The 24,030-nt window shown below is 36.6% G+C and overlaps 1 protein-coding gene across 2 annotated transcripts in view; it reads left to right on the plus strand.

Annotated features, from left to right (window-relative positions):
• The window catches only part of gpc1b (glypican 1b), a 77,237-nt gene that overhangs the window by 45,335 nt on the left and 7,872 nt on the right, over nucleotides 1-24,030 (plus strand). For both annotated transcript variants that reach the window (XM_087811867.1, XM_087811868.1), the window contains exons 3-4: nucleotides 16,672-16,896; nucleotides 18,558-18,721. In XM_087811867.1, the coding sequence (XP_087667993.1) occupies nucleotides 16,672-16,896; nucleotides 18,558-18,721 (389 nt within the window). The remainder of the gene's footprint in view (nucleotides 1-16,671; nucleotides 16,897-18,557; nucleotides 18,722-24,030) is intronic.

Below are 24,030 nucleotides of genomic sequence, written 5' to 3' on the forward strand. Positions count from 1 at the left end.
GCTACGTGTACAGAGAGTACATCAGTGCATAGTTTTCATGCAGAAACAAAGTATAAATCTACTGCAGACAAAGCAGTATTTTTAACTAACAATTACAAAGACGGTCTGAGCCAGAGGATGTTTAATAATAATTTACATCGCATTATCTGATGAGTTTCTATTGGACAACAACGGAGGTTAGAAACCAAAAATATTGACTTGTGTAAAATAACTCTCAATATGATTCTGATTTAAAAAGCAGGAAGAAAAAAGAAACGCCTCAAAACACAATTTCTTCAAAGGGATTCGACTTCAAGGCTGGTTAAGAATGAAGTACCTTGAAAACCAGTTTTCTATGTTTTATTAGAAGCCACAAGTTTGAGATTGGAAATCGTTTTTCCCAGAAGAAAAATTGTGAGAAACGGTGATAAAATATAATTACAAGTCAAGTCTGATTTGTCAATAAAAAGTTTTTTGTAGAAAAAGACTTAACCTTTAAACTATCATGATTACAAACGTTAAGTGTAATTTAAGGAATATTAGGACAGGATTAGAAAAAAATCATAAATAAGGACTCCAAACAAAAAGAAAATATTGAAATGATTTTTGAAGCTTTGTCGTTTCTCACTTAAAACACATTTTTAGATGTAGGGGGAATTTAACTTTAGTAATATCAAAGGCACCTTTTTTTTAAGGATTTAGAATTGCAACATTATTTAGTGCTCCATTTTAAATCTTTAAAAGCTGTCGTATTGTGATTATCGTACGAAAAGATTACACTTTTTGTCTAATGCAACCCAAGGTCCTGAGGCAAAATGTGGCCCTCCAAATAATCTTTTGTGGCCTTATTAAAGTTCACGTTGCATGGAGATCTATCAATGTTAATGATCAAGATAAGTTAAACAGATTTTGATGAATAAAGAAACTTCTAAAAAAAACTAAAAACGTCATACTTTTGACACCCTTGGTATAATTACTGAGATAATCTAATATTTGTATTTATTTTTTTAATTTTTGGGGTGCTTTAAAAAAAAGAAATTCAACTCCAAGACATTTGAATTGAGGTTGCAAACAAGAAGCAGGATTGATCGATTCAGATTCAAATTAAAATAAATTAAAAATTAGATTAACATTCCTTTTAATTCCAATTGATCACTTTGGTTCCGGTAACCTCAATTAAGAAACGTATAATAAAAATGTTTTTTTTAGAATTTATTTTTCTTTTTTTATTATTTGGCTGTAATGGATATATCTGCATTTCTAAATATAACTATATTGTACTTCCTGTTGAGCTCAATTTCCAATTCAACATCCCAAGCCACTAAATACCAAATCCTCCAATGAAGTAAATAAATATTCCCTACTTGCGATCTCAATCTGTGAGACATCACAGACCCTGCATTTTCAACCACAAATAAATAAACTTGCAGTTTCTCCAAATAAATTATTGATGCACTGTTTACGTTTCTCTAACTGAAGGTTTATGGCTTAAAACTTCAAAACTGAACTTCAGTACAGATATTCCTTTTTATACGTCTGCTTTCATCTTTGCTGCTGGAGAGTTTCAAATGCAGCCTTTCCTGAATGCTATTAAGGTTTTTCTTGCCTGCTTGTATTGATCCAACGTACCGCAGATTCCGTCTGCACCTCATCTCCCTTTGAACCTACTCTTTTTCTCACTTTTTCTTTTCCTCCACCTTTGCCTCACCTTGCGGAACATCAGATGGGTACGATGGCAGGAGAGGGAGACCAGTGTGAAAAGATTCTTAAAGACATCTGTTGCCCACTGATGGAAGTCAAGTGACGGAGGAGGAATCGGGTCAAAGTCGTGTAATCGACGAACTTGGTTCAAATGCTGTCTTTTTTCCCCGAGTGAAAGTACAGATCTTAAAAAAAAAACAAAAAAAACAAGCAGTTTCAGGATAAGACGTTGTAAATTATACCGTGCTGCCGGTCCCCGCACATCTGGCTCTGTTTATCAGGGTGTGGGCTAGCGAGAGCCATGTGGCTAAGTGTAGGGTGTTACTGCCCAGGCAGGATCGGTCCAGGAACTCTTGAGAGAAGCTCCGAACCGAGCCACAGATTAAAGGACAGACGCTGGATGTAGGCCTGTGACTTTTGAACACTGTGTGTCACGGTTCAAATGTGTTTGTGTGTAGTGTTTGTTTAACATAAGTCTGTGGTATCGGCCGCTTCGCTGTTCACTGGAAATCTCAATACGACAGCGACTGAATTAACTGAACATTGGATTTACTAATATTTTCATCATTTCTGAAGCCTGTCTCCCCAAGGTCTATACAAGGAATATTCTTTTTTTTACACCTACAGCTGGAACTAGAACTTCATCGAGGACACCGTCTTTGTTTTCACTTCATGGCGTCGGCTTAATAAACTGAGGCTGTAATAGGAATTCATTAAGAGGGAGTTGCCGAAGTACCCCAGCCTTGTGTCGCTACTCAACAGCCTTCACATTAACCTTCTCCTCTGTTCGCTTTGGCTCAGAAACTCTGATAACACACATTATCTCCACCTATTGTACGGCTGTAGCTGCTTGAGCTTTGCATACTTTTCATATAAATCACCGGAAAGGTGATAAAACACGGGCTGTTTTTTTTTTTTCGCAACTAGTTAACCTACATTAAATCAGTGGTACCAAACCTTTGCTGACATTTTACAATGTGGGCAGCTAGTTCAGATTTTTTAAATTCTATACACGTCTCACTGTGTGTCGGTTTTTCTGTAGCCAAAATGACCGAAAAGCTTGAAAATAAGGATGTAGACTCCTTACGATTTTGGGGCATAGGCTCGAAGAAAAAAAAGGGTACAAATGATGGAGAAGACCACCATCAAATTTTACTGAAATGTATATTATATTTAGCACATATTAAATGACCATTATTTCAATTATTTGATATACTTTTATTAATTGTAAGCCCAATTATTTTTGACAGAAATCACCAAAGTAAAGCTTTCTTTGTTTATTGCTTACCTGGACTGCACGGGTTTTTCTACCATTCTTAACAAATAATTAGCCAAATGATATCTTTAAGTGTGATATACAACCACTAGTTCTTTTGGTAGGAAATAGTAGGCAAATTGATCGCAAATGTCCAAGCTCGTTTCCCTTCTAAGCGGATCAGTGATCATGGAGCCTAATCTGATTTGAGGCTGGTTTATGGATGCCGTCATTTCGAGATGACCACACAGGACTGGTTTATTTATTCATTGAAGCAGTGAATTAAACGCGTTCCATCAGGACCATTTAGTAACAGCATCAACGTTAATGAGAATTGACCCGGGAGGGCGCGGATCCGTGAGAATGCACAATTAAATGATTCATTGTTTTTATGAGGCAGTAACTCAGTATCTTCTGGAATTGGATAAACATTTTACAAGCAGTCTTTTAAGAGCGAATCTATAAATCATCTTTTGGATTCATTAATTGGAACTAAGAAGCTCCCTGTGTGCAACTTTGACCAACTCCAGTTCCAGTTTGCACAAAATATAAAAGTATGAAAGTCTGTATTTTTTTTAAAGCAGTGACCAAAAGCTATCAAACATACTGACATCTGGAACAAATTTGAATTTAGAGGTTTCAAAGTGTCTCCAGCCATTCCTTGTCCAACATGTTCAGTGTCTTGACTCTCCACAAGCCAAAAAAACCTGGCCCGGCTTTTCTTCAAATTTCTCAGATCTGCACATTTCTAATTTTCTTGTAACATCTTTTTTTACTTCATCTCTACCTCTTCTAACCTTGTTTATTAGTTTAGTCTGAAAGCTACCGACTCTTGAGCTTTACCCTGTCCACCCTTTGGAAGACTGATCCATGTTACATATTTACTTGGATAAGAAATGAGTAGTTACGTCTAGCATTATCTCACGACCGGGTCCCCAAACTTTTTACACAACATACCAGTTTTAATGTGTGTATTAAAATCAGCAAAAACAAAAGAAAGATATAAAATGCATGAAATATGACTTGCTTTAACCCTGAATGGTTCTATTTAGTTTAGCTGTTTATTTTTTTAGCTAGTTTGCAGGGATCTTTACGTGTTAAGAGGGAACAGCAAACCACCCCATAGACTCCCATCATAACTTATATAAATAATTTATTTTTAATTTAACAAATGTAACATATTTACACAAATTCCTCATGGACCAGTACTAGGCTGCTGTCCGATACATCGACCACAGCACAAACAATAAAAGAAACACAACAGCAACAAACATTTTAAATAAGAAAAATGCTACGATGCTCAAATGCATCAGCACACTATTTATTTTTTCCTTTTTTTTTGAATTGGACAAACATGTTACATCCTCCTGAAAGCGGCCAAACCAATCCATTAGTAATACGCTGTGCGACAATCAACCTTTCACTTCCCACTTTCCAATTTCCTGTTTTCAGGGTCACCTATGATAAAATACAAGGGCATCTGTTCACACCGCGGCGCTCACGTCTTCCATTTTATCTGTATTCAAATCACGTCTTCGGGGTCCTGGAGTAGCCTGACCTAATTACACTAAACACATCACTCACTTGTAGTGACGCTGCCCTGGCAGGATGGAAATGAAAGGCAGAAAATCAGAGACATAATGAAGGAGCAAAAGGGATCTGAGACTAAAAAGGGGAAAAAAGTGAGGGAGAAAAAAAAAAGGTCAAGGGCACGAAGACTGCGATGAAACAAGTCTGTCAAAAGCATGAAAGAGATAAGGAGATCACTTAATGGTGCAGAAGAAAGCGGGGCACAAAGACCTCCATAGAGAGGCTTTTTTTGATAGATGACATCTATTATATGACGTGTCAGGTTGTTTAATATGAGGGACCTTTAAATAGAATCCAAATACCGGTTAAGGGCCTCACACGGCTTCTGTGGTACAGTATGCACTTGATAAGTGTTTGTTATTGACAAAGACTCTGACAGAAACCCCCCCTTAATGACCCTCGCATTATCATAAATTCACCCAGGAAAGCAATGTTTGCGCGTGTGATTATTATTTTACTGTCCTCGCAGTCATGTGGAGAATAATAAGTGTACGTTAATGGGTATTGCCAGGACGTGGGTCTGTCAGACACAACAGTCAACCCCCCCCCCCAACAGTTACTCAGCAGTTTTTTAATTTTCTGCAGATGCTTGTTTGTTTGGGTTTTTCAGCTCACACCTGAATTATCGTGCTCAATAGTCTCCTTATTCACATTTTCCTCCTGCATTCGAGGATCTGGAAAATATCAACAAGGTTTCCTGCCAAAAAGACAGAGATGTTTTCATCCTTTCACTTCACTCTGGCTCCTCATTGACTTTTTGATTTAAACGTAGATCTTTTAATGGTTCATGCCATGAAATGTCATAGCTGCAAATAGAACAGTGTAAGGAAAGACACATCTGAATACAGGATTTAATAAATAAAAATAAAAAAGGCACATTGACACTACATACATCTGCCAAGGCGTATATTATACAGTACTTGACTTGGCCCTGTGTTTTAGGGGTATATAAAAGAGAGTGCAAGTATAAAAAGAATGGCACTTTAGTGCTACATTTCTGGAAAATGCCTCATAATACTTTTTTTTTGTGTCCATCCAGAGCAGAGCCGATCATTTGGACAGAAGGTGAGGCCAATAAGATTTGGGAAATGCTCAAAATAAGGACTTGGTTTTCCATATAGGATGTAACTATACATAGAATATATATGGCAACACAATCACCAGTGAAAGCGGGAAGTAAATTCAGTTTAAAGTGATTTTATGGAAGAGATAATCGTAGTGCAGAAAAGTAAGGGTAAAGAATTGTGTACAAGAGATTTTCTTTCCCAGAGAATATGGATTAGGCACGGCTTAACCAGTGACCTTTTAACAATGTCAATTTAAAAACATAACACATCTTTCCACCACATCCACAGGGAGTTTTTGTTTTTCTTCTCTTTTTATTTTAATTAGTTCTGAGTGAAGCAGTCAGTTCCTTTGAACTAAGATGGTATTTGGAATCATACTGTTTTATTCCTTCGTCAAGAACTCAGGTCAAGTCTAACCTGTCACTATTTTAATGACCTCTATAAATCCCCGCCACACATCGTACGCTGCCACGTCACCATTTCAATATCTGAATACTTTTTCGCTTTGTTTTAGGAAACCAAACTCAAAACATCTCTCATCAAAACTAGCTATGAGTAATAAAACCAAGATGTTGGAAATAAATGATTAAAGATGTTATTAAAACACTTCAGCTTTTTTCTGGCTTAAGCCAATTTCAGAATTGTTGATGCTTTAAACATCTGCTGCAGAGTAACAACTCGGAATTCCAGTTAAAAACTTGGTGTAGCTGTGCTTGTGCAATTTCAAGTTAAAAGCAAAAAAAATGGAAAAGCACTTGGAAAGTGCAGATAATGCCAGCGGTAATTAGATTTTTTGGGGGTTTGGTTTGGGTTTTTTTTTTTTTTCAAGTGGTTATGAGTGCAGCACATGGCTACTGCTGTTTATTGGCCAAACCAAAAGATTCCTGGATCTGGTTGTTCATTCTGAACATCTCCAAAATGTACTTATTTGTTCCATTATCAGCATTTCCTGAAATTTGAATTGGAATCTCTTTTCAACTTAAATGAACAGATGGACTGATAAATATTAGTGATTGTCTGATGAAGCTTCATGAAGCAGTGTCATGTTGTTTAGAGGTCAGTAGGTGGCGCCACAAGTTTAACAATGATGTGATGTTTCATTAGAACAGTTAAAAAAAAAGGAAAATAGTGCAGAGACCACCATCTAAAGGACTCTAAAAATACACTGTTTCATGAAGCTTCATCAGACCATCACTAAAAAATGTCTCTCTGTGACATATACCCGAACAATTCATAGCTTGAAAGCAGGATGATGTTGTTGTTTATTTAATGACTCCATCACACGCTGTTGTCTCTACCAGTGTGAGTAGTGATGTTGTACTGAAAGATAGACCCGCCTTATCTTGCTTCTGATTGGTTGATTATTGCCTGGTGCCTTAAGTGATAGGCTTGATTCACACTAAAAAGGACCAATGTTTATTATCATTAAAATAATAAATGTAGAGTATTAAATGGTTAAATATAAGTGTGAGGAATGAGAATGGGTAAAATCGTGACTAAACATGTGGGGTTTCATTTGCATACTTGAATTTGCACATTGATAAAACGACAATGAAGATGTTATCGTAACGGTATATATCGCTACTGTCAAGTATTAGTTTTCTTGTAGTTGATATCAAAGTTCCAATGGATGAAACGTTGCATTTATTTGGTTTGTTAATGCAAAAGACTGTGGTAGTGTGTATGTATGAAACTAGCTGGGTACATATCTTTTTACATTTCTTTAACTTTTTTATTCATATTTGAGCTAAAGGAAACTAACAACTTTCTAAAAACTATTTAAAAAGTCCAAATCTGAAAAGCATAAAACTTAAGTTATGTTTTTAAATCATAATTAATTGTCATTAGGGTTAATTTATTAATTCAATAATTTTAATTTCAAAGCCTTAAAGAAGAAAATATAATTCCAGTAAAAGATAAGTGGATGTAATATAGTTTTGATCCATTGTAGGAACTCGGCTAGACGAAAACTCTTTCCATTTCCTTGAGGGTATAATTATATCAAAATAGCATTTTTTAAATGTTTGTCTGACCTCATTTTAGTCTGGATGTGCTCAAACTTCAGGCAAGACATGACGGTTATTCCTCTTAGGATTTTTTCAACGATCCTGGTAAGCAAGTATTCAGAAACGACTATTCTCACCATATAGTGTTTGAATGAGGGAATGAGCCACCTTATTTTATAAAGTATTGTGGAGTTCAGCCTGTCAGCACAGAGAAGCTATGGCTTGTTGAAGGCGTATAAAACATTGAAATTGAAAAGCAGCGGAGCTACTGCCAAACAGAATTCATTTATCAGCGGGAGCCTTGCTTCTGAACTTCTGTTGACTTAGCGACATGCTCAAAATCATATTTTGTTTTGTCACCCTGGTAACTCTTTAATTTATACGGTCAGGATTCAGAGGCCCATGAGTCAGAGATTTATTTAAATTCAGCCATGCAGTTTATTGAAGAAGATCAGATGTGCACACAGCCTTTAATGTGGTTTTATTCAAATAAAACTTTCCGTGGGTTTTATTTGGTGTACCTGCTGCTTTTTTCCTCTAAAGTAAATCTTTGTTTTAGGAATATGTTTGCAAAACAACTTGGAAAGTACTATGAGATTGTAATTACATTTTCAGTAAGTATTGATCATGGGCCAAGGAATAAAAAAAAAAACATTTTAAAGTTGATTCTGTATCTAGAAGATCACATAGACCCACCGATCTGAGATCCGGATGCTTACTGTAGTATTTTAAGATAAGATAAATGCAATAATTTTAAACCAACTTTGTATATGTTTTCCATTAACAAGGAAGGCCAACCCAGATTAAAACGGCTTATTTTCTCCTTATCTATCCCTATTTCTTTTTTCTCAAATTTAATGGAATTCTTACCTCAAATATTTGATTTATTTTGTTGTTTTATGTATATGTGTGTGCATTAAATGCACAGGACACTGCTGTTTGCATACTTTGTAAAAAAAAAAAGATTAATTTCTATTTCATACATTTAAAGGGTTACCAGATATTACACATTTTGGATTAATTCCAGTTAAATTTAGAAAATTAATCTCACACTTTACTGCTTATGAACATTTTTAATAGATAAAGGATCATCTCCATCTGAGGGGAACACTTTTACACCGCTTTTCCTAAAGATATTAAAGTATCTGCATTTCTTGGTGGAAAATGCCTTATCTTAACTAGTCATGTGTTTTATCTATGACAAAAATCTTCTGCTCTATTATTGAGACGGTAGAGGATGAGCCATTGAAATGTTTTCTTTGACTATTGACACAGTTATTATGTATTAAGTATCTTTTCACAGATTATTTAATCCATTTTTTTTCATTTGCTAATCTAAACATTAGTTACAGTATGTAAAAATACAGTATGTAAAGCAATTGTATATTTTCTTTGTTAAAGCCCAGAGCCCTGTTCACTAGTGACACTGAGGCTGAAAATAAATCTAGCTTTAGTTGTGTTCATCTTTTTGACACAGTTTATTATTATTTTTTGGTTAATATTTATTTTCCATTTTTTAAACCAAAAAATGTATCTTTTCTCTCTGCTATGTGCTGCTACATAGATGGGTCACACCTCTTACACATTTTGAAGGATTGTTGCAACTGGAGAAGCCATATTTACACATAACTTGATTGTTTTGATTTCATTTATTTTGTCCTTTTCTCTATTATAGATAATGCAGCATGCTGTTTAAAGAAAACTTTAAGAAAAACGATTTCCCTATTAAATGGAGTACATGGCCAGTAGTTATACATACATTACATGTACTCGGGTTGATTTTGTTCCATTTATATATTTAGTCTTAGACTTCCAAGCTGCGTTTAATCTTTGATTTAGTTTCTTTCCTTTTTTCGTCCAATTTTCTTTTTCCGTACGTCACATTTTCTGTGAAATATTTATGCTTCCAACCGCTGAATGTGTTTGGGTGCTGCATTTTTAAATCGTCTTGTCTACTTTTTCTTTTTTTTTTTTTTGCTTTTTCATTCTGCTTCATATCCTGGTTACAGCTCAGACTTTATATGATCTCTTGAATGATCTGGTAAGACCCTTCTGAGGAGAAACCAATTCTGGATTAGTCTGGACCGGAGTTTCCCAAGGTTCACTCCGTTAATACTGCGGAGGAAGATAGCGGCTCGGGATCAGCCAAAGCTCTCAGTCTAAGTGATTGACAGCTGGAAGGAACATCAATGCTATCTACGTGGTATTACCAATCCCTTGTCAGGAGCACGGTTTGACTGTGGAAACAAGTTGACTTAAGCCTGGACCGAAGATAAAAGAAGATGCTACTTTTAAAACCTTGTTTAAAAAAAACAACAACATTAAATAAAGATTGTGCCTGTGTGTGTGTGTACGTGTGCAGGTGTGTGTTTGTATGTGTGTGTGGTGGGGGGGGCAGAAGTAAGGATTCATGTTTCAAATAATCTTCTGGTATGTCACGCTGGCCTTGATGTAAAGCACAGAATGATCACGGTTAAAATATATAGACTCTTGTTTCATGGTAAGAAATCATTAGGGTCAGTTGTCGGAGATGAGCTGAGAACAAGAGTTCTTCCTCTGACTCTACGAATAATTATTTAATATAATTACAAGTCAGCTTTAATTTTTGGAAAACATTACATTTTTGCATATTATTCAGAGGACTTTCACCAAGTCCGGGTCTTCAAATTTCTGGACCAGCACTTGATCAATATATAATGTTTTTTTTTGTTTTTTTTAGTGATTCAACTTAATGGGTGATCCTTATGACAAAGAAAACGACCCATTGGTTCATTTTTTAACCAGTAGGAGTCACACATTGAAATCAAAGACCCAAGTGAAAACCAAATCGTCTCTGGACAGAAAACTTTTTTTGGTGTGAGTCACAGCCTTTCCTTAGTCTCACCATTTCCCCCCCAGATTCACATCAAGGGGCGATTATGATTATTGTTTTTTCTTTGGGGGTTACAATCTCTTCGCAAACATTTGTAAAATGATTTTCTTAAATGCATCTCACTACTTAACCTTTTGAAAACGGTACGAAAAAATGTTTACATATTATTTCAAATGCTCATTAGCTTGTATATTTTCTGATGGATTCTAAATGAGGGGTGTCAAACTGAACATAACTGAATAGTGACACTAACATGTAGGTTTTCAGTCTGACTTAGAATGCGGTTTTGAGAAGTATCCAGATGAATCCCTGACTTTTGTTATCTCTGCTTGATATAAAACAAGTGAGGCTTTAATTTAGTGTGTATATGCTGTGAAACAGTGAATCGGTTTAGTTTTAAGCCCACTATTTTTATAGCCACGTAAAATAAGTTGGCCTTGAGTTTAACACTGTGTGCTCTCTGTGATGTATTATTGCTGAACCAATCTGGGCACTGTACTCCCAGGCTTACGAGGAGGAAGGTCTGTGATGCCATTTTCAAGGCTTTAAATGTCTCCGAAAAGGAAATAAGATTCATAAAAAGACAGGGGAAGTCTCTGAATGAAGGGATCACTATTTTGGAAGAAGAATGTAGAATAGCAGTTTCATGTAGATATATTAATATAAAACACAAACCTTTTATTTCAGCTGTTTTTGTTTAGTTTTTTTGCGAATAAAAAGATGTTTCTGCTGTGATATAAATGCTTTGTGATCATTTTAAATAGTACGTGGCATTTGAAGGAGGAAGGGATTTGTCAGTGACTCTAATCCTTGTTTATATCATTATTATTTCGCCATGCAAGTGTTTGTTATGCTGTTCACTTTCAATCGAGCAGATATTTAGATTTCCGGTTTAAATGCACCCAAGTATGTGTCTAATGAATTCACAATGATGCAGTGAGATGCCATTAGCGAGGATCTGCCTCAGCCTGTGATGTAATATTCTTTGCAACACAGTGAAACACTAAGTTTGAATTCATTCAAAGTACATTTCAGCAACAGGAGGATCATATTGCTCAGCCAGGCTTTGCGGTAGAAATAAATTCCCTGCATAGTGGGAGTTTTTCTGGGATTATTTGATCCTCTCTGTGTTCACAATGAGACTTCTCGGTGTGTCTTCGCGCCGCCTCCTTGAAGAGCTCGGTGGCGATCATGACACATCTGCCATGTGAGTGACAGAGCTTGAAGCTCTCTGGTATTCGGGGACCGACCAAGAGCCCCTTTTTGAAGTGGGCTCAAGTGGCAGAAGGTCAAGAAACCGGGGGAACGATGTGTCATCTAGCAAGGACGTTTTTCCCCGAGAAGCAGTAGACGTACTGTTGAGCCAGGAATATCCTTGACTACCCTGGCCCCAACTGTCATGACGTGTGTGTGCATATCCCGACCCTGATATATTTGTGTTACTGGGAAACTCCAAACCAAATGATCCAGGAAAACAGAATGCAGAGTAACGCATAAGATTACAATTAAATACCTTCCTTATAGGAGCAGTAGGTACGTTTTTTTAAGTCGTACTTTCATTGTGAACAGTCATAGCTTGTGCTGTAGTACTGAGTTTGAGATGCTGATTCTATTTATTTACATCATCATGAAACAGAAAATTGAGCAGGAGATTCTTTAGTTTTCACTAGAACTAGCCATCGTATGTCCAAGAACAGTAGAGGGAGCCAGACACATTTATTCAATCTTCGCTCGTGTTGCTTTAAATCTGTGAATTATGGTTTCTTATTGACTTATTTATTGAATGGCTATATCTACAAATGTATTAAAATGTTTTTATTCTTTTAATTGAAGTGCATGACAAGTTTTCTTCTTTTATTCTCATTGTTAATATAATGGTTGACTCATTTTTAACAAGGCACAACTTATTTTTTTTTATGTATTTCATTTTAATGTTTTAAATTTAAAATTCCAAATAATGAATACAATTTTAAAATGTATTGAATGAAATCCATAGCTGGAACTATGGAGCTGTTACAATGCCACTGTTTCCTATCTTAAGACACTTTTATTCGTGAAGACTTTTCCTTGATTCTCCGAGACTCCTGTGTTTGTCTCAGTGTTATCTTGACCTTTTAAGTATATATTTTATTGGGTATTGTTTTGATTGTTTAAGCGCTTTGTGACCCTGGTCTAGAAAAACGCTCTACAAATATTACTTACTTACTTACTCAACTGTCACCAGAAATAAAGAATTACATAGAGTAAATGTCTCAAGAAGGCAACTATTAGAAAATATTGCGTTACTCCTTTTGGTATTTAGAGAGGGGGTTGTTTAGCTCACCAATGTGTCATATTTAAGGTATAGTGATTTTTCAACTTAATTATATATTTGCTAACTGTTCTAGTCAATAGCAGTGCTGGAGTCACAATGATAAATGTGTGACTCTTTGTGTATTTAAATATTTTATATATATAATTATTTAAGTGTGGAATGTTTATTGCAGAAAAAAAAGGCTTTTTTTTATTTATTTCTATAGTGTTTTCTGCTCACAGCAAGATAAAAGGTAACGACAATCAAAAACTGTCTAAAGTCAAAGTCAGAAAGCCAGTTAAGGGAGCCATCGTTCCCTTTGCTTTGCTGTTGCTATACAAAGTAACTCTCAGGGTCACTGGAGATAACTTTCTTGCTGTGGGGCGACATGAATTAGCTCAAAGCAGAGTGTTAATGGGGAAACTTCTTGAGGCTTTCCACCATCATTTCAGAGCAAGATGTGACCTAATAGGTCTCAGATCAGATTTTAACAAGATGCAACCGTACGACCGAGCAAGAGGAAGTTATTAGATGATACAACCGGTGAAGCAGAAGGCAGTCATGGCGTCGGTCCAATACAGCGAAAGGCCAAAGAGGTCTTTAAGGATTTTGTGTCTCCCAACATTAATGTAGCTGCAGTTTAGAAATAATGCACACTGGCGTTATTTTTGGCCTAAATGCTACTGGGGGAAATGTCAGAGGCTTTTTTTCTTTCTCCTCCGCGCATGACGTGATGTGCCAAGTTGGATATAACTCCCAGAATGTCCTAAGAAGTTTCCGAGAGTGTTTTTAGTGCTTATGCAGAGTAGAATGACCACTAAATTGTTTGAGATAAAATGGCAGGAAATGTCTTGCATCAGCGTCTGGAAATGAAAAGACTTTCCAGAGAAATGTGTTTTTATGAAGATTCATTGTTAAATAAATCTAGTCCAAATCAATTGCCCCCTTGAGAAAAGACCTTTAAGCTGCAAGTCTGTGAAAATGTCAGCGAAAAGCAGCAAATCTCATCATTGCTGCAGGCGGCCAGCTGGTGTTTATTAATGATCGAGTAAGCAAAACAGAGATAGTGTATCTACAAGGCCACGGCAGAGATAATGCCACGTCGATGGCTTAGAACAGACCTCAGGTTGTCCTGGGACTTTTTTATATTTCTTCTAATACGAGAGCATGTTTAATATTCTATAACCACCACACGACTGCCGTTTTTAAAAAAGACTTCATTAGGAAAATCGTTTGCCTCCGGGAGGCAGCGTCTCTCACTGCCGCCCCGACCTCCCCTTCTTCCTATCGACTCCTGTTTACAGCTGACAGCAGGTTGAGATAAGTCAGACTGAGCAAACACCGTTGCGAACCAACATCGGGTCACATTTTCCACAGGCGGGAACCCACACACACACACACAAGCAGGGACAAAACAACATCCGTGCGAGAGGCACATCTAGTAATGGAGGCCGATGCTTCCGCACAATAAAATCACCTCATTCCGGAGGCATTATTGAAGGTTCAAACGTTCATACAACCTTTGCAAAACCGTGTTTGTCATTCGAAACTCGCTCAGCTAAGCACATGAGCAGTGTTGTCACGGCAACTTTCTGCCTTTCGCTAAATGCATCGCTCGCAAACCATTAAAAATCCCGGTGTGTGAGATTAAGGGAACTCCCTGGAAAGGTCAACAGGCCATCGCTGAGATGCAGACGACCACTGCATTAGCAGCCACCACTAACACTGTGATTTTAGGCAAACGCGTCAACAAAATATAACCTTTAACCGATCATTTTAATCACCATTGCTGCCAGATCTTCTCTTGGAGGTCTCTCTAGTTCTTAACTGATCGAGATGATACGCTTGAGTTTAAAGGGCAACTAATGGGAAACTCCAACTCTCCTGACTCACTCACATGTTTAAATGATGACGTCTTCCTCTCCAAGATGCAGTAAATCCCTCATCATGACCATGTTTTGAACTTATTACTTTATAAAGTTCTCCACCATGTGAAATATGAGCGAACAAAAGGTTACAAAAGCGAAGTCTATTATGACGTGATAATGGTCTTCACTCCTCCTCCAGCCAGCTGTAATCACACCCTCTTTGTTTATACAACAAGCCCCTTGAAGGTGGAGACTTCCGGGATCAATGACGCGCTGTGACAAACCTTGATGTTTGACCGATCACATCAGAGTGGGAGTGGTAATGAAAAACAAGATTTAATCTCCAGAAAAAGTGTTTTCAGAGGGTGGGGCTTAGGCACATTTTCTAATGTAAATATTTCAATGAAACAAATGGACAAACATACTGATGAGTACAGTAGAGGTCCAACATCTATTTAAGACACACTTAAATCAACACATTAGTTGCTCTTTTAGTTGGACAATAAACCAAAATGCCCACATGGTTATTATTTTTCTGTCTAACAATCATCCAGTCACGTACAAACTCGTGGCATATGACATTGTTTGTGTCACTAAAAAACAAAATAAGTTTTTTTCTTGCGAAACATACCGGATCCAATCCGCCCCACTTCCTGTCCGAACGATACACTCCGCTCTGAATAGAAATAGTCTCCAAGATGTCAGCAGCAAAAATAGTAGACCGGCATATTTTTAGCGAGCGCCTCACCATTGCTGGCCTTGTAGGAACACTTTTGGGGAACGGAAATGTCGCGACAGTGCAGCGTTTCAGTAACAAGTGGCCTCCACGTTTGTTGTAAACCAAAGGTTAAGGTTAAGAAGAGGATAATGGCCGGATTCTATTTAAGCAGATTACCTTCTTACTTCAAATTCAAATTAGTTTATTTAAAAGGGGATAGTTCATAAAACATGGTTAAAAAGCCAGAATTAGCCAAAAGGCTAGTTTTCATCCTTAATCCCCTGACCATGGTGTAAAAAGGCAATGGAATTACATTACATTAAAAAACACAATACATGTACAATATGAATACAAAATCCATATGCAAACACACATCAGAACATGATGCAACAGGTTTATCTTTTAGTGTTGACAGCTATAAGTGTTGATAAGCCCCATTTTCATTTTATTTGTCAAGGCCTTGTATGTTGTGAGCAATTTAACCTCCTCAGTTACACAGGTTTTTTTTTTTTAAAGACAAAATAATTCAGAACAATTTTCATGTTTTGTCTAATTTTATGGGTCAGGCTCTAGTTTGTTAGCTGTATATATTTAAAATATATATTACGCTGACCATCACTCAATATAGTTAGTGTTGGCACTGCAGCATCAAAGAAAAAAAGTTTATGCAACTTTTCAGCTGAACCTTGTTTGTTCTTATGTAATGGACCTCCACTTCTTCAGTAGCTGGGACTCCAAAAAACAAAAGGAATGAAAAAAATATACTGTGAGGTGATATATTCTAACTATATGTAGTGTATGTGTTTTTATTCAAAAAATTGAATCTAATTTTTGCTGTGTAAAAATGTGTCGGATTAATACAATCCAAACATACAATTATCTTTACAATCGAATATACACAATACATAATGAATTCAAGTACTGAAAGTTTTTTTTTTCTCATTTGTTCACAGCCTCTTTAATTCTCACCGATGCGTGAACATTAACTGACATTTAATCTCTAAGAACATGTCACGTTGTCTGCAGAAGCGACAGTGACAACCTTTAGACATTCAAGTGTAAAACCCATCGAAGCCATTTCTAAACTCTTTGACAGTAACTGTTCTAGCACTTCTTAATTTGGACACTCTTAAATAGACGTGACATTTTATCAATAGCTAATGAAGCACTCACTGAATAACACCGGGTGAGTTAATGTAAGAGGACGGATGCCAAAAGCGTTGTTAGAAAAAAAACAACTAGAAAACAGATGCAGGACTGACACAGCCTCTGTTTAATTAATCATTAAAGGATTGTTCTTTTTGTGTGTTTTTTTATTTCAGGATACTTCATGGAGCTGCTGAACCACTCCGCGGTGTTGATGCACCAACACACGTCGACCTGGGGCCTCTTCTACACGCAGAACTCGCAGGTTTTCACCGACCTGTACACAGATTTGAGGCTCTACTATCGCGGCTCCAACATCAACTTGGAGGATGTTCTGAATGACTTCTGGGCCCGACTGTTGGAGAGGCTGTTCCACCAGGCCAACAAGCAGTACTACGTTGGTAAATACACCCGACCCTTTTTTTTTTTAGCCTTCTTGAAACGCTGTGAAATGCTTTAGAATACAATCTAGAATACTGACCTCTCAGGGAAGGATTTTCTAATCCAAAAAATCCAAGTTGAATGAAATATAAATCATATTTAATACATATTAAATAAGGTTGATTTCCATTATTTCAGCCCCTTTCGGCAATTTAGGACCCATCATCCACCTAAACCAGGCTATATTCTCTCTTCCCCTCTCTCTTAAATATTTTATGGGATATAAGATTTTCATATTTATTTTTTCAATTCACCATGTGTTTGCCTTTTATACTAAAGTGATTTCTATTTTCATTTCCTATTCAGCAAGCCCTTAGTGAAGCAAACTTAAATACCTGACTTACCAGGGCAACACCAGGTAATTCATGTAGTTTAAAAAAGTGAAATAAAAACGTTTTACCCCCATTTAATCTATTTTTAAGATTAAAACATTCTATTCATTTTTCATTTTGCAATTATACATATTCATTTTGCTAACCAGAAGATCCTGGATCAAGAACTCTTTCTATCTGTCTTCTGTCCGAATCATGAATGTTGTTTGTGTAATGGTTTTGTTTTATTTTTAATTTTGATTAATTATTAATTATTTCTTCATATGCAATTTTATGGAAATATGTCTCTTATTTTTATGATAGTTTTTTTATTTTTAATTGTATTTTATGTTTTCTTATTATACTATATTCTCTTTTTATTTCATTCGTATTATTTCATTTTCATAGTATGTAATTTCACCACAACAAATTCCAGTGTTGTGTTTACAACATTGGCAATATAAGTTTCTGATTCTTGAAAAGGGACAAAAATACTTATTCCTACCAAATGGTTTAGCCTTGAAATTAAAGTAAACCTTAAAATACATGTAGTGTTAAAGGTATAAAAACCTCACAATTCAACAAATACTCTATGTAACCCCTATAACCTTTTTTTTTCAACCTCCCCGTGGAATCAAGAAACAAAATAATTTATTCTGCTCTTCTGTAAAAATGAAAAGAAAATAGGAGTGGTAAAGGATTCCGTCCAAAGACATGATGTCATCTAGAAGAAATGACGTCAAAACAAAGAAAGAGAATAATAATGTTCAGTGCCTCAATCCTGTGGTTAGAAAAACGTTAAAATTCAGGTTGTTTTTCTCACCCACATGTTGACTAAGGGTTGGTATTATTTTCAAAATAAAAAAATCCTTTTTAAAGTTTTAGGCAGAAATGTATGTCCAGAGTCTTCATCTTCATCTGTCTCTTAAGAAACACAAAACATCCAAGTACCTCCGTGGTGCTCGTCTATAACGTCCATCTTGTGTTCAAGGATCGACATTAGAATTTGTTTGGAAAAAACCCTAAATAAGGAGGTATTTGGATGTTTTTAAGAATGTCGTTTATTGTCTATATCTCCAAAAATGAACGGATTACTCTGAAAATAATCCCAACCCTTAGTCAACATGAGAATGAGTAGAAAGTTAGTGAAATTTATATGTTTGAATTTAACTTTAAGTAAGAAACAACCCGGCAATGATAACAAAGCTGATGATGTTGCAGCTGAAATTCAACAAATTGACCAATGTCTTTTATTCAAGTATTCTGCAGATGTAATAGTTGACTGACGGTTTTTCATGGTTGGGTTGCAGGGGACGACTATCTGGAGTGTGTCTCCAAACAAATCGAGACCCTCCGGCCCTTCGGGGACATCCCCCGCGACGTCAAGCTGAAGGTCACGCGCACCTTCCTGGCGGCCAGGTCTTTCGTCCAGGGTCTGCTCGTCAGCGGCGAGGTGGTGCGCAAAGTGTCCCTGGTAAGAACCTCCTCACCTTCCCCTGACTCTCCATGATATCACAGAGGTTCTTGATGGATCACTAAGTGGTCAATTTCCTGCTAATTTATCGCCCAGTTAATCAACCCTGCTCGCTAATCTGTTTTCATTGGTTTTTGTGGAGGTGATTAACTGTCTGACTATCTAATTACTAGTCTTAAACTGCCCCGTGGTTAATGTCCTGAGCTCCCATTCCAGCTTCAATGCTATCCTCCAGTTATGGGTTCAAACGTATGCGTCGTGTCGGAGGCCATCATTCACCGCGAGCCCCCTTTTTGCACTTCTGTCCTTCTGGCGTTCACCTTCCCTCGCCGCACATTCGCCCCCGAAAGCAATGTAATCCTGTGTAATTATTCATTTGAGGTTAAATTGTTTCCCTTTTAGCTCATCTATTCTTAATGCGGGGGCGCACACACACACACACACACACACACAAGTAATCACATCAACACATATTGGTTTTTATCCGTCCCAGGGCACAGCATCCAGCAGTGGCAGGTCAGTGGTGGTGGAAACAAGCCTCTTTAAACTATGGCCGGTGGCCGAGACATTCAGCCCTCGCCGTTAATGTCAGATCTGCGATGAAGAATTTCTCCCTGGACTGTGGGGAGAGTCAATGTCTCCCCAGAGAGATAAACCCCACTTTCTGTGGAAGGAAAGAAGGATGTTAAGACGGAGAAATCATTCAAGTCCATTGCCGGTTGTTAAGGGTTGGTTGGAAATATTCATGCCCGATGGGAAAACTGATGCATCGGCCAACAAAACTTCCCCAACATTTTTTTTTCAAACTCTTTCATGGTGGTTTTATTTTCAAGATGGGGCAGATGGGGAATGAAGGTTCATCACCGCGCATCATCATTCCCAGAAGGCTCCACCTCCAACAAAGCAGACATGATTACAGCTGGCTGAGGAGGAGTGAAGCCATAATTATGTCATAATGGGCTCCACTCTCATAACCTCTCGTTCGCTGGGATTTAAGACGGGGGAGAACTTTATAGAGTGATAACTTCAAAACATGGTCATGATGAGGGACTTACTGCATCTTGGAGAGGAAGACTTCAACATTTGAAACATGGGGTTGAGTCAGGAGAGTTGGAGTGACACTCAACATATTTTCGCTAGTTTGCATCAACTGAACTGAACTGAATACATTTATAACATAACATTTTTAAAGTGAATATAACATGTCCAAGACAAACATTTCGACCTATCAACAGTCAACAGTCACAGACAAATTTCAGAAAAAGAGCATAACTCTTTAAAATAAAACAGCTTTGGACACTCGACGCACCGGGATTAGACAAATAAATTATGGTTTGTGACCTCTGCTTAATCTTTGTTATCTTTTTTTTCAAGTGAAGACACACTTTGACAGCAGGATTTCAAAATGGGTTGTATGGAAATCAAGCACTGTTGCAGCCATCTTGGAAATGGAGTCTTCCAGTTTAGCTGGACTCCCTCAAGAGTTCGGCCAATTCAATTATTATCGGGTGATAAAACCACACTCAGTTTTTTGAGTCTATGTTGGCTACTAGGACCCCCTTTGTCAGTCACATACACACCTTTTTATGCAATTTGGGAAAACTGATAAATACGAATATAGTCAAAAGGGTAAGGGTAAGAAAAGGAAGGTACTCTTCTGGAAGTTCTGTATTGTCTACTCAACAATTGAAACAACTTCTTAACAAGTTCTTGTTAAAGTACATAACCTTTAGTCTGTGATTATTGTTCCAACTGTCACATCTTATGCTAAAGAACTCAATAGCTGGTATTCTAACAACACCCTTCGTACACAAATGTGATTAGCCAGCCGTAAACACAAACTGCTCTGCAGAAGTGGGTCGGAGACGGCGGTTGCATTTGGTTACATCAGACTTGAGTCGATGTTCGATGTCTCAGAATACTTCTTCGAAGCTTGAAGTTTTCACCACAATGCAATTACACTGTTTTAGCAACTGAGGGAATATGTTGAATATTTTGCAGAATTGATACAAAAGTGGCATTAATAAGATGCTTGGATAAACAAGAACACTTGTGTTGCTGCTTCTGTATCTCTTAGAAAGTTTTAAAATTCATCAAAAAATATGAGCCTCCTTAAATTAAATGTGTTTCTCACATTAAAGTCAACAGGAGATCTTAGTAGAGTATTAGGTAACTCTGGGCATGTTTAATAAGCAGAAGTCTTTTGAGTATAAACAGTAAAACGCTCTGAGTTTCAGTGATTTAATTGCATAAATAGTTGGAAATTAATTAAAAAATCCTTCACTTGTAAGTGAGTGTTCCATTGCAAAGCAAGGTGGTACACAGAATCTGAAGAGACGGAATTAACGGATAAAAACACAGTGAGGAACGTTGTAGCCATCAATTTATACTATTATTTTTTTATTTAATTTTGGTAGGCCAAGAAAAGTCCAACATGGAACTATTTCATGACTTGAACATACTTTTAAATGTCTTATGAAGAATAAAGAACCTCCCCAAGGACTGAATCCCACCTTTGTCAAACTTGAGGCTTTAAATGCACATGATACCTCAAAATGAAATAAATACAAATGTAATATTCGATTAAAATGAGCTCAATGTATGTTGGTGTCATGACAGCGTTCAAGCTTTTCTTTTCCACAGAATGTTTTTTTTATCAAGCAGGGATTTGAAATGTCGATTTGTCTAAAACTTTCAAGCAGTTTGATTTTTTTTTTTGATTTTTTAATTTTTAAAGTCACTTTAGATATGCTTTAAGCTTGGATTGTAATAGTTTTATTTTATTCTTAAAAATGTTTTTGAATGTCAAACTCAATCACCCGAGAGGAAATTTGCTATTGAGAGACACAGATTTGTTAAATTCATGTTTTTCCCAATTTCTTGTGTCTTGAATCTGGAATTCAAATTTAATATCAACCTTTTTTACAAAGTTTTTTACAACTTTAATAGTAGATTATTTTGTTGATTTAATTTGCTCTGAAGATGATAGAAAAAAATATTTAATGATGTAAAAGTTACATTTTCTACAGAAGAAATATGCATTTTTTTTCACATCAAAAAAAGGTCGAAGAACTCTTTTTTTTCTACCGGTATGAAAGGAATATTACCTGCATAACAAGCAATGTTTTACCAAATGAGTCATGACTTGAATTTTTACCCACTCTCAAGGTCACGTCAGGTCCTCCGCCCAAAACAATTTCAACCATTATAAATGTAACCATGAGGCGAGCGCTCTGTCATCTTTAATGCATTCTCACTCAAAAGAAAATTTCCTGCCGTCCTTTTAACGACGGGCAGATTTGAATACCTAATTTCAAATATTGGAGTCAAATCTTGTTTTTGGAGGGCACTGTGTGTGGCGGAAAAGAGAGCATACATCTACCGACTGTTCGATTCATATTCATGACTTCTCTGTCACGCTGAGCTTCCGCCGCTTGAGACAAAACTAATGAGACAGAAAAATGCCAAAAGATATTGACTTCTGTAAACATTTCGCCGGCGCACCTGCCAGTCTTCACCAGATACTGTTCTTTGCTCCCTTTTTTGTTCTTTAATTTCCTCCCTCGGCTCGATGGATGGACAACATGGACCTTATTTATTGCCATGTTTGCCACAGAGAGGCCTTGACTTAGCATTTGTACCATATGCAGCTGAAAAAGCAAATAAAAAAAAATGTTTTATATATTTTTTAAAGGAAATAAAAAAAGGTCATAAACTAAAGCCGGAAGGAATCCGAGATATAATGATATATCGAGACACGCCTTTTTCCTTCCGGCAAAATATTAATTGGAGCCTCATTTCACTTGTGGCTGCACTGGAATTTTTTTTTCCCTGGACTTATTCCCCGGGGCGAGCGGAGGAAGTAGGCCACGCGCCTCATAGCTCATGCCAGAAGCACGGTGTCTGGATAAGTACGCCTTTAAACACAGCAGGGCAATAATTCTTGTCTAAATATGAGTAATTGCGGAGTTTGGTTGAGTAAATTTAGATTTAGTGAGGAAATTATTTCCTCTAATGATTGATTTCGTGCACTAGAAGCGAGGACATGGCGTATGGTTGTTGCAGTGTAAACACGTATGTTTATAAGCAACAAGCTAAGATCAGATAATTAACACTTGACTCGTTGAAGTCGGCACTGCTGGCTTCATAAGTTAGTGAAATGGTTTATTCTGGCCTTCATCAATCACTTGGTGATTGGTGAGCCTGGTATGAGTTACTCGTCTCCTTAAAGGAAGCTATTTCAACATTGTGTGTCTTTCATAATAACTCATTAACGTATGGAAATGATTTCAGTTAAACTCTCAGGAAAAGTTCATCATGGACGATAAACAAAATGTAGGTTTCTTTTTCTTTTCTGTAGTTTCCACAGGATTTAGAAAGGTTTGAAAGTTTTCTTAATCATTTGTATGGCTTGTAACTGCTGCTGCTCAAGCTCACTACACAAAAGAAATAAACGCCCAAAGTATTGAAAGTATATACGACATTTGTTTTAGTGATTGTATACAGTTATATTTAAAATATAAATTATATTTACCATAGTAGTGATGCTTTTCTTGTGGATTTTCTTTGTAATCATTTATGCAATGATTGAGAGTAAATGATCAGTATTTCTTTAATTTTATCGACAGATGTATTTTCTTAAAGATCTTTGTTTGAATATATTTTTTTTCTCCTCTTTTATTTGTCCTTATGGATTTTTATTTTATACTTTTCGAATTTGCCTTTACATTACATATACATGGGCTCCATAAAAATGTAATGTTTTTCTAGGATCTTAAAAGGAAATTAATACAATCAAATGAAGACCCACGACCTAATACATTTTTTTTTAATTTATCTTAATTGTTTATAATTTATCATATAAAATTTCCCCATCATATAAAATTCTTTATCTTTTGGCTTTACGGCCCCTTTTAACAGCCACGGTATATAATGTGGCCCCCGAGGAAATATAATAGCCCACCCCTGTTTCAGGCCAACAATTTTGATATCTTTCAAACCAGACCTTCTTAGAAAGCAAAACAAAATGTATGTAGTTGTAGAATAAAACAACAACAAAACATACAGTTTTGATTTTTATTAAGCTACTATACTATTTAGCTACTATTACTTAACCCTTGATTTGTCTCAGGGTCATGGGGACCTGAAGGTCCGAAAGAGATGTGTTTGTAGTATCCTATGTAAAGGTGACCCTGGGACAACACAAGGGATACCACAAACACATGCGTTTTCTTTCACACTGACCCAGAAATGACTCAAGGGTTCACTGGTTTCCTTCTATATTTTTGCACTGTATATGAAAAAATGTG

This window comes from Callionymus lyra, chromosome 16 (genome assembly GCF_982586985.1).
Source record: "Callionymus lyra chromosome 16, fCalLyr1.hap1.1, whole genome shotgun sequence".
NCBI lineage: Eukaryota > Metazoa > Chordata > Actinopteri > Syngnathiformes > Callionymidae > Callionymus > Callionymus lyra.